This window comes from Triturus cristatus, chromosome 9, assembly GCF_964204655.1.
Source record: "Triturus cristatus chromosome 9, aTriCri1.1, whole genome shotgun sequence".
NCBI classification, from domain to species: Eukaryota; Metazoa; Chordata; class Amphibia; order Caudata; family Salamandridae; genus Triturus; species Triturus cristatus.
The window spans coordinates 41,821,024-41,833,492 of NC_140592.1; the positions used below are offsets into that span (position 1 = coordinate 41,821,024).

General features: G+C 48.9%; 1 protein-coding gene across 3 annotated transcripts in view; it reads right to left on the reverse strand.

Annotated features, from left to right (window-relative positions):
- Window positions 1-12,469, reverse strand: part of WDR6 (WD repeat domain 6) — a 78,037-nt gene that overhangs the window by 54,190 nt on the left and 11,378 nt on the right. For all 3 annotated transcript variants that reach the window (XM_085624350.1, XM_085624349.1, XM_085624348.1), the window contains exon 3: window positions 3,254-5,618. In XM_085624350.1, coding sequence (XP_085480476.1) covers window positions 3,254-5,618 — 2,365 coding nt within the window. The remainder of the gene's footprint in view (window positions 1-3,253; window positions 5,619-12,469) is intronic.

Here is a 12,469-nt window from a genome sequence, read left to right on the forward strand (position 1 = left end):
ATTTCATTGTACCACGGGTTGGATGGAGTGTTACGGATTTTTGTCCGTTTTGCTGGTATTAGGGAGTCTAGTCCTAAGTTGATCCAGTTTTGGAAGGCCGCGTAGGCGGAGTTAATATCTCCGTCTGTGAGGTTGAGGTGGAAGTTACCTAGTTTACTCGTAAGGTCACTAGGAGCCAGTGTGTCTTTTCCTCTGCATCAGCAGTACTAGATGCCCTGCACTGGCTTCCATTGGAGAGGAGGACCGCCTCTAAGTCACTTTGTCATATCTATCGTGCTTATCATTTGTTTGGGACCTATTTTAAAAATAAGTTCATACGCTATATCCTGGTTCATTCCCTGCGATCATCCGATGACTTCCTTCTCCAAGTGCCTCGATTACTGCGATCATCTGATGCCTTCCTTCTCCAAGTGCCTCGATTTCAACGTACCCGGATGGGCGGCAAAGCTTTTACCGTTGTTGCTGCCAAACTTTGGAATGCCCTCTTGCCACTCCTGTGCAATTCGTAGACTCTGTTGCACTTCAGGAGGGCACTGAAGACTTGGCTTTATGTCAAATGAGCCACCTGTGGGCACCCCTTTCTTCTAGACCTAGGACACCTGAATAGATAGCAGCGGGCTTAATAAACCCAGTAACATTACATAACCTAGCCCTCCTGACCCTCTCAGGATAGGGAACGATGATGAAGGTTTCTTCAAAGGCAAGTGAGTCGAGGGACAGCACAGGCTCACCAAAAGGTGCAGTCCTTCAATGGTGCCCAGCACATCCTCCACTAGCCGGTAACCGTCCACAGATGCTGCTCAGGCCTGCAAGAGAGGATCCAGTAAAGGCTTTTCCATTTCAGTTGTCCTCCACTTAACTACTAGGACCAGATCAACCTTCCTTGCAGGGTGCAAGAGTAGGGCTTCAAACTTCTAGGCCTGCCTTAGTCTGCAGGTGAACAAAAAACACAGTCATGGTTCTACATCTCTCTCACCATTTGTTGAAGAACATTTTCTGAAGTACAGATTAATTCACATTACTGGCTTAGATGGATCAGTATTTATAGGAAACCAGGGGTCTGGCAAGAAGCCAGTGCCAATCACTAAATAAAACACTTAAAGGAAATGGTGCAACACAGAATGCTCACTTGATTGTGTATTTTATGAGATTGGTGCAAGCGGCTTGAGTGGCAGAATTGCACTGGCTCTTGGGCAACCGCAATCTACTTTTAAATCAGTTGTATGAATTGGAAGGCACTCCAACTGCATAAACTAACATTTTTTCCTCTTAACATCCCTGGTGGAGCTTGCATCAATATGGTGTTCTCCCAAGTCAAGTTAAAAATCGAGAAGATTCGCAAACAATGTGATGCTGGATCCAGAAAGATGGAATAGCTTGTGTTCAAGGACACTGTTTACCCCACTCTATAGACCATTTGACTTATGTGCAATGCCCAGGCTCACAAAGTAACAGAGATTGGCAATAAAAGACCTCTATATCGCCATGACTTTGTGAACAGAACTTTCCATTTCTCTTGCTGTACAAAAATAATTTCAGAGCTCAGAAAAAGTGACTAACATTACATCCTGAAAAGAAAATGAACAGATCTGGGAGTGGATTACATGTTTCTCTGAGACCTGGCACTAGAAAGTAAAAGATACTATCAAAAAACATTTGATCTAGTAAAGACGTTCATGGTTGCTAGTGCTAAACAATGAAAAATACATATGTTGTAATGTGAGATGGTCAGGTGGTCCAACGACCTGGCTGTGAAGGATAGGAGGATAGAAAGACAGGTTAAAAACTAAGAGAAGGTAAGTCTGGGCAGATCATGATAGTCTTGGTCACAAGAGTGCACGTCAATTCCCACACTAATCAGAACCTATCCATTACTGACTTCTCAGATCACACAAGCTGAAAAATGATCTAACTTCTAACTCTATTACATTATATCAATTTGAAAACCTTTGGACAACTGCAACAGGCGTAATTGTTTCCTGCACCAAAGCTAGACTAGCTGGATACGACCAAGCACCTCTGAAAACCATACTTAACGCAGCAGCTTGCCTCAATTCTGTAGCCAGAAACTACAAAAGATTACTCCGGTTTTTAAAAAGGGTAACACTGGTTCAGAAGCCAAGATCAAACATAAAATCACCTGCCTAACCTATAAAGCTTTGCACCTTCACAAACCTGTACAGCTGACCAATCTACTCCAAATCCCAGCAGGCCTAAGCAAACACTGACTTGAACATCCCACATTTCCAACTAACCAAGCTGCTCTTCGCGTGATCTGCTGCATAGTCACCTGTCTCCACAGTCCTTCCCCTGTGATCTGAAGCTTCCTGTTTCGCAGAAGTGTCTGTGATAAACTGGTCTCATGGACTGTCCATTCGCTACCTGAGGATTCTTGATCTCGCTGCATTTTGAACTAAATTTAGGTCCCTCAACTTGGATCTACCTATTGTTCCACTCCCTGCCTCATATCAACCCACCTTCCATCAACCACCCCATAATTGTCTTTTGAGCTCTACTTTTAGCATTACTTGCTGAGGTTTCTTGCAATGGACAGTCCCTCGTGCCACTCTTCCAATGTTACCAGTAAAACGCTCAGGTACCAGTCGAGTTATCTGCACTACATAACACAAATGCATGCAAAAATGAAATAGAAACAGCTTGCTATCGGAGGAAACATGTAAACTATATGCAATACACTTCCTGTACAATGAGTATGGGACTAACATGAGATACGTGCACATATCGATAACCATTCGGAATTGGTGGTTAGTGCTGGTAAATGCAAACTACTCACTGGCAAACGACAATGTGCATCTAGCATTGCCTAAGAAATAGTGTTTCGAGGGGAAAAGATGGACAGCTGTTATAGGTTTGTTCAATCAACTGAAAAAACAAATAAGTTGCATCACTCTAGAAAATCTAAATTTGTAAATATTCATAATTCGAGCCTGGGTTAATATGTGGTCACTTCATGAGCCAGGTATATAGGCCTTCGGGAAAAAAACTGTTTATTTGCTTGGACAAATGAAATGTCTATCTGCCTGAACCAGTATCTCGATCGTCGTTCTTTTGGTGTACTATCTGTATTCTTGTGATAACTGTACGTATTACCTGAAAGAAAATATTCCTATAATAATACATTTGTCAGCATATGTTTAAACATGATTCTTGTTGGCAGATGGCAGTTGTCAGAATCTATGGCTATATACAGTGACCTATTTATTACCACTTGTTACTTCTTTCACTATTTTACCTTGTTTCGGAGTCCATCTTCAGAAGCTTGTGCTTGTTCTTTATGCGATCCCAGTGCTCATCCAATCTATGCGAAGCCAGGTGGACCACTTGGCACCGGATATCGTCTCCGTCACTCCCACAGCCTATCAGAAGCTTATAGCACTCGATTTCCGCTCTGCCACCTGCCGAAAACAGTACCGGGGAGCAAGTTGATGAGTCTTCTTTTCCGTTGTTGCTTTTGACCACTGCCAGGGTCCTCACGCTTGATATGTGGTCATTGACTACTGCAAGGTGGGACATTTTGTTGGAGGACTCATTAAAAGCTAAAACGTTCATGGTGGTGTCTTCACTACTGGTCACTAAGATATTGATGTGTTCACTGTTAACCCTTAAACTTCCTGTGTGTCTGACACAGGTGAGCTCTCGGCCATGTAGAGACTCTTTGAGGACAGACTGGCTGTTATCAGCAGTTGTACTTTTATAGACACAGATGCCACCAGACTTTATGTAGACAAAGATCTCACTAGAATGGGTGCTACTGTAGCCCCAAGATCTGTGACCTCCTCCACATGGAACTGAATGCAGTTTCTCATTGGTCACCGTGCTCCAGAGAATAAAGTCTGTGGACTGAAATCCCATTACCAGCAGATTACCATCTAGAGTAAAAATAAGTTTCTCGATCCAGTCCATGCCTTTACAAGGCTTCTGCTTTCTCAAAACTTTCAGCTGGCCATCTTCTACTTTTAGCTGACGGTAGCAGCCGTCTCTCCCTGTGCTGTACACCAAACCATCACAGCAGCTCAAAGAAGTCACCCCCAGCTTTCCATGAACTCCAAAGAGAAGAGAGACTGGCTCTTCTGCAGGGGCTTCTATCTTTGAATCGGACACTGATTGGCATGAAGTCTGATCTCCAACTTTGTACAACAGCAAAGACCCTCTGCGGTCACCGCAAACAATCAGATCTTCTTTGGGGATAAAAGCTATACAAGTGTGCCATCGCTGTTTGCACAGAGGTAGACAATAACGGCCTCTCTCTCTCATCTCTCCAAGACGTCCAAATGAGCATGGCACTTCCAACCATACCATCACACCACTGGGGCCAGAGGAAAAAAGGCTGAATAGTTGTGAATCTTGGGACTGGCGTGAGACCCATGACAAGCTGTGAACCTTTCCCTCGTGAACTCGGTCCTCTTTCACATCCTGATTGACCCCAATAGCAAAGATCTTCACATACCCCATTATGCTGCCAATGGCACACAACACAGTACTATCAGGTAACTTAATAACATCAAGAAGACTGTATGACTGATAGTTTATATCCTCCAAAATGAATGTCCACTGTTTAGAAATTACATCGTAAGTGTAAATGCTGCCAGCGTCCGTCATCACCAAAAGACATACTGCATCGATCAGCTTCACTGCTTTTGGAGATCCTTTCAAGCCGGACACATTCAGCTGAGAGAGAGCAGATCCAAGGGAAGGCTCTGGTTTGAGCTGCCAGAGGCGGATCCCAGCATCCGCTCCACCGGTGGCCACCATGTCATGTCTCTCATGGACAGCAAGTGCTCTGATGCTGCGCCCTTTATGGCCTTTGAAAGTATGCACAATGTCACCCTTGTAGCTCCAAACAATGCAGGCCGAATCTTCCCCGATGCTAAGAATACAGTCATGGAGTAACTTAACAGACCAGACTCTGGACTGGTGGCCGTATAATACTAGCAAGCACTGGGCAGGGGTCTCAGCCCCTTGTAGGTCACCAACCTTCCACAAGCGAAGACTTCTGTCATCGGAGGCAGATGCCAAAATACCTTCGCTCTCCAGGTAGCAAATGCTAAAGATAACGCCCTTGTGTCCGTCGATCCTCCTCCTGGGCTTAGTGTTTCCTTGTTCATCAACAGGATCATTCATATGCCAGACAACAAGTTCATTAAAGACTGTGCCTGCCACCAGAAGCAACTCATTCCAGTGGTCTCCAACAAAATGAGCAGAATACAAGATGCACTTTTCTGAACAGTGCACCTCCCGGAGGGTCTTATGTTCCATGTAGTCATATAGTACCACAGAGTTGTGACCCAGGGCAAAAGCAAGATACAAGGTCAGACCCACACCATCCTTCAGCCACTGCAGATCCCAAATCCAGTCAGGCAGTTCATGGAACCCAGAAATTTCTTTGAGATTTACCTCATCGTCATCAGTGTGCAGCTGAAGGACTATTAGACCTTTGCCACCAAACACGGCCAAGAGCGAACCCTCCGTGTTAGCAGGGAAGAATCCACACGGTTTAATTCCATGAATGTGGTGATTTCTGAGCACACTCTCAGAATGTCGCAGTGCATGTGCTCTCTTCTGCTTCATGCTGTAAATGTTGAGAACAGGTCCTTCCCCTAAAGAAAAAAGTCAAAGTTAACTCTAAAAGAAGTGACAAGATGTATTAAATAGTTATAAAATTACAGCTCCAATGCTGCAGCTCAAAAGAAAATCCTGTGAAACATACATGTTTAGTTTTATTGAAAGTGGATAGCCCCTAAAACCAGGGGAGGCACTCGACTGCTGCTCGCACAAAAGAAAGAAGGGATAGAGATGTAAAACTCAAAACGTTTAAGTGATTAAAACACTGCAAACTGAGAATTTCACAGCAATAAATGTAATGGTTCAGTGCCATGCTGTGAGCCCATCTAATGTGTTTTGGGTCGATGCAATGGCTTCAGTGCACTTTTAGATACTGCTTTAGTTTAGCTGTTCAGGAGCAATGACAAATACAACATTTACATACATCACAAATTCTGTTCTCTTACTAATATTTAAATTAGAAATCCCTAATAGTTTAAACTTTTAAAAAACATAGAATGACTTAACATTTACATGGACATCAAGTTATCAAGTTAGGTTCGCCTAACAGAAAGGTCTTCGATGATTTCCTGTACAAGGGGATACTTAACTCCACATTTGAAAGAAGCTCAAGTGTGGCTCTCAGTCCTCTGACAGCAACGAGACATCAACGATCCGCTACACTGGTGTTTTCAACAATACCAATTTTCTAACATAAAGAAAATATCGTACCAACTTGAGGTAGAATATGACCCAACAACCTAAAGCCACACGCTCTTGTCATCCTTGTAGCACTACGTAAAAACCTATGGAGCCAACCCATGTCTGGATGCCTGCCTGCTCATTGCTTCTCTTGGAGAGGTGAGACACTTTCGTTCCTGCACCCTTTACAGACCTTTGCATTGGACTCCCCGGTTATTCTCTCTTGACTGTAGTCTGATGGGTGATTGAGACCCTTGACCTTGTTAGGTATGTCGCTCCCCCACCACACAGCTCCGCCTGCGTGTCCTGACCCTGCCCCAGCTGCCGCTGCTGTAGAAGTTGAGGCCCTCCTTCACCCGCAGGCTACCACCTGCGCCTCATCCCTGGTGGCCAGTGGTAGGCCTTAGGTTTGTATCACTGTCGCGGTCTGTCTTTCCCTGTACTGCCCATACTGTCTTCTGGTGTCTGTGACCGCTGTTGCCTGTCTCCCCCCGTGCCTGCATTCTTATCTGTGCCCGTTTTTCTTGCCTTCTGTTCCCCTCGTTGCCCCTTCATTCTGTGGCCTGTTTTGCCTTCTTTTCCCCCTCGCTGCCCCGGATTTGTGCCCGTTTTTCTTGCCTTCTGTTCCCCTCGTTGCCCCTTCATTCTGTGCCCTCTTTTGCCTTCTGTTGCCCCTCGCTGCCCCTGATTTTTGCCCGTTTTTCTTGCCTTCTGTTCCCCTCGTTGCCCCTTCATTCTGTGCCCTCTTTTGCCTTCTGTTCCCCCTCGCTGCCCCTGATTTGTGCCCGTTTTTCTTGCCTACTGTTCCCCTCGTTGCCACTTCATTCTGTACCCTCTTTTGCCTTCTGTTCCCCCTCGCTGCCCCTGATTTGTGCCCGTTTTTCTTGCCTTCTGTTCCCCTCGTTGCCCCTTCATTCTGTGCTCTCTTTTGCCTTCTGTTCCCCCTCGCTGCCCCCGATTTGTGCCCGTTTTTCATGCCTTCTGTTCCCCTCGTTGCCCCTTCATTCTGTGCCCTCTTTTGCCTTCTGTTCCCCCTCGCTTCCCCTGATTTGTGCCTGGTTGCCTTCGGTGCCCTCGCCGCTCCCGCCGCTGCGTCCCTGCCCCCCTCACTGCCCACTCGCTGCCCCTGCCCCGCCTCCCAGCTGCTCCTCCCTCCCACATCCCCATATATGGCCGTCGCTGTGTGGCTACACCTAAGGCAAGCCCGTCTGCGCCTGTCCGCGACCGGACCGCGCCCAGTACCAGAACCCCTGGTCCCCGCACCCGCCACGACGACCACTGCCGCTACGATGCCAGCACACTCCACGCTCTCAACCCCGGACGGACCCACACCTGCTTCAAGGCCGCACTGAAACGCACACACGGTCCCTTCACCTGCCGGAACTGCAGCTACACCAGCCTCAGAGCCGCCGAACAACCCGCCAAGAAAGACCTCAACCACTTCCAACGCATCCTACTGAACACCCGCTCCGCACGCAAACACGCCGTTGAGCTCTGGGACCTGCTCAACATATCATCCCCGGACGTCGCCTTCCTGACTGAGACGTGGATGAACAACTCCTTCGCACCCGACATCGCCACAGCCATCCCAGACGGCTACAAGATCACCCGCAGTGACCGCACCAACGGAGTCAGAGGAATCGCCATCGTCCACAAGAACAGCATCAGGGTCTCAACAAGCACCGACGACACTCTCAGCACCGCCGAACACATGCATTTCCAGATCCACACAGACCCCAACTCCACCCTCAGAGGCACCCTCGTCTACAGACCTCCTGGACCCTGACTCCAGTTCAGCGACTCCATCGCCGACTTCATCAGCACGCACGCCCTGACCTCCACCGACTACATCCTCCTCGGAGACCTGATCTTTCACCTTGAGAACAACAACGACAGCAACTCGACAACCCTGATCGATAACCTCGCCAACGTCGGACTGAGGCAACTCGTCACAACGCCTACCCCCTCCGCCACAACGCCTACCCCCTCCGCCGGCCACACGCTCAACCCCGTCTTCTCCGCAAGCCCCCACATCTCCTTCAGCCACACCACCGAACTCCTCTGGACCGACCACCGCTGCATCCACTTCACCTTCCAGGAACCCACCACACACCACCGCACCCAACAGGTCCCTCGACGACTACGCCAACACCCTCGCCCCGCTGAAGAACCCCCCCCCCACAGAGACACCAGCAAGAGGGCCAGCTGGTTCCCCCCAGAACTCCTAGCCTCCAAGCGAGCCTGCCGGAAACTAGAGAAGAAATGGCACAGCGAACAGACTCCAGACAGCCACGCAGCCCACAAGGACGCGACCCGCAACCACCATCACCTCATCAGGACTGCCAAGAGGACCTCCTTCAAAGACCGCCCCGACAACAACGCACACAATAGCAAGGAGCTCTTCAACATCGTGAAGGAACTCTCCAACCCCAGTTCCAACACCAACGACATCCCGCCGTCGCAAGCCCTGTGCGACTCCCTCGCCACTTTTTTCCACTGCAAGATAGCAGACATCCACAATAGCTTCAACACCCAGACAGCCCCAACAGACAGCAACACAACAGACTTTCCGCACACCATCGACCACGACCCCCTGCTAGCCTGGGCCAGCGTGAGCATCGATGACACCATCAAGACCATGAGCACAATCCACTCCGGCTCCCCGTCTGACCCATTCCCGCACCACATCTTCAACAAAGCCAGTAGCTCCATCGCACCCCACCTGCGCAACGTCACCAATCTCTCCCTCGAGACCGCAACCTTCCCAGAGAGCTGGAAACACGCCGAGATCAACACCCTACTCAAAAAACCCAAGGCAGACCCTAGAGACCTCAAGAACTTCCGGCCCATCTCTCTCCTCCCGTTCCCGGCCAAAGTCAAAGTCATCGAGAAGTCGTCAACAGACAGCTAACCCGATACCTCGAAGAAAACAGAATCCTGGACCCTTTCCCAGTCAGGGTTCCGCAGCAACCACAGCACCGAGACCGCCCTCATCGTCGCCACCGACGACATCAGGACCCTCCTGGACAACGGTGAGACCGCAGCCCTCATCCTCCTGGACCTCTCCGCCACCTTCGACACCGTCTGCCACCACACACTACGCGCACGCCTCCACGCCATAGGGATCCGAGACAAAGCTCTGGAATGGACCACCTCCTTCCTCTCCGGCAGAACCCAGAGCGTACGCCTCCCCCCATTCCGATCCGAAGCCTCCGAGATCATCTGCGGCGTACCCCAGAGATCTTCCCTCAGCCCGACACTGTTCAACATTTACATGGCCCCGCTCGCACACATCGCCCGACAGCACGACCTCAACATAATCTCCTACGCCGACGACACTCAACTGATCCTCTCTCTCACCAAGGACCCCATCACCGCCAAAGCCAACCTCCACGAAGGAATGAAGGCCGTCGCCGAATGGATGAAGATCAACCGACTGAAGCTGAACACGGACAAAACTGAGGTCCTCTTCCTCGGCTCCAACCCTTCAGCCTGGTACGACTCCTGGTTGCCGATGGCACTGGGGGCAGCCCCGACACCCACCGACCACGCACGCAACCTGGGAATCATCCTTGACTCAACGCTCTCCGTGACCAAGCTAGTCAACGCCGTCTCCTCCTCCTGCTTCAACACCCTCTGCATGCTCCGCAAGATCTACAGGTGGATCCCGACAGATACAAGAAGAACAGTCACCCAGGCCCTCGTCAGCAGCAGACTCGACTACGGAAACACTATCTGCGCGGGAGCCCCGACCAAGCTCATCAAATGACTGCAACGCATCCAAAACGCCTCGGCACAACTGATCCTCGATGTACCACTCCACGGCCACATCACCCCCCACCTGAGAAACCTGCACTGGCTGCCCGTCAACAAGAGGATATCCTTCAAGCTCCTCATCCACGCACATAAGACACTCCACAAGACCGGCCCAGCCTACTTCAACAGATGACTTTCCTTCTACATCCCCAACCGCCAGCTCTGCTCCGCTGACCTCGCACTCGCCACCGTCCCGTGCATCCGAAGAACAACCACCGTCGGGAGATCCTTCTCCCACCTCGCCGCCAAGACCTGGAACACCCTCCCACTGAGCCTACGACAGACCCAAGACCTGCTGACCTTCAGGAGGCTACTCAAGACCTGGCTGTTCGATCAGTAGCGCCCCCCCAGCACCTTGAGACCCTCACGGGTATGTAGTGCGCTCTACAAATGTTGATTGATTGATTGATCGATTGAGACAGATAGTGCCTGAAAGGGGGAATAACACGGATAGTAAGCGTGAAATAGGGTTTAGAGCTTGAGGGTGTCTATCATCTTTATCTTTATTCACCTCAGTGTAAATCATGGGGGTCTTTCAGCTCCGGCTGGCAGAGGAATCACCAAGCAGGTTATGTGACAGAAAACTGGGCTATGTGCAAATCCTAAACCGCAACCACCACTGTGTGCATGAGCCTGCCACAAAGTAGGTAAGTCTTGGTGCACGGAGAAGGAACTGAGACCAGAGGGCAGGCACCACACGGAGACCAGCAAGTCAGTCATCGTCTCAGGAAAAACAATCCACATCTCACTATTACGTCTGCTGCAATGTGGATCTTGGCCCACAATGCACAACAGGGTACAATGTGACCAGGACGTCCCTCCTCCCTGCTAGGTCATTAGTCTGTGCGAAAGCATCTGTGTTATGGGGACATCATATCATTTACATGCGGGGAGACACGCTTAGGCCTACATGCGCCTGAAGGCTAAGCACCACCTGGGGCACAATGCAGTGACTCAAATGAGGAGTTTTTTGCTTTAATCATTTGACCTACACCTTGCAAAGGTTGCATTAGTTACATGTTGTTATTTAATCAGTTGTGTTTCTATCACTCCAGAGATAACAGAGCACTCTTCATGCCAATATGGATATGTAACGACATGCATGGTTACTTGGTGCTTGAAAAGACATTTACATTGACCAGGAGGAGGGGAATAAGGAAGATGAAAAAAGTTGGATGTTTCTTGAAGTGTAGCAAGGAAAGGGACAATATTAGGTAAATGGGAAGACTGTTGGTTCTTCCACAGTTTGGGGGCGCAGGCAAAAAGGCCTACTTCCATGTTCGTTCCTAAAGGCTTTTAGATTTCGAGTCTTGTAACAGAAGCACTGCATGTGGCATGGGGTCCTCCGAAAAGGGGAGGGTGCTTCCAAGGTAGTAGATAGTCTGGTTACTTCTTGTAGTTGGTTTTTGAGATTATGCAGCACGATGTAAACAGGGTGCATACTGCGAGGAGAAGCCAGTGGAGTTGTCTTAGGGGACAATGATGTGTTTTTTAAATGAGATGGTTTTAACTTTACACCGTCTTTGAATACTGGATCAGCTTCAACAGAAGTCGGTGCAGGTTGAGGGTCACTCATGTCTGGGTCTCATAATGGATTTTAGTACAAATAAAAACATTGAATTCTGTCTTGGGTGGGTTGAGCTTAAGGTACACAGCAAGCCTCCAGGTTTTGCCACGTGTTGGGTTGAGCTTAAGTTACACAGCAGACCTCCAGGTTATGCCACTTGCTGGGTTGAGTTTAAGGTAGACAGCCGATATCCACATTTGGACAATGGTTGGGTTCAGTTTACGGTAGACAGCTGATATCCACATTTGGACAATGGTTGAGTTTATGGTAGACAGCTGATATCCAGATTTAGACAAGGGCTGGGTTGAGTTTAAGGTAGACAGCCAATATCCACATTTGGACAATGGTTGGGTTGAGTTTAAGGGAGACAGCTGATATCCACATTTGGACAATGATTGGGCTGCGTTGAAGATGGACAGCAGACATCCAGATTTGGACTGTGTCCAGGCAGGCTCAAAGACAACAAAAGTCACTGACTGGCAACATCTGAGGTACGAGAGTGCGTTATTAGCATGTTGTTGTAGTGATAGGTCTTGCTGGACATGCAGCACATCCAATGAGTATACTAAAGAGATTAATTGACTACAATTTTTTGAATCAAGATATGGTGAAAGCCGGGGGGGGGGGGTGGATTGGGTTGTCTATAGTTGTGCCTTGTTCTATGGAACGCTTGAGATTAAATGGTTAGAATCCTAGGTTGTCTGGGGTTGTGCACCTGGATGTACTTATGGTATTACATTCAGCCCATGTGGCCAGGCATTCTTAAGTACTATATGGAAGCTCTACCTCAATACCATCCGCGCAGACACGCCGTCGGGTTCT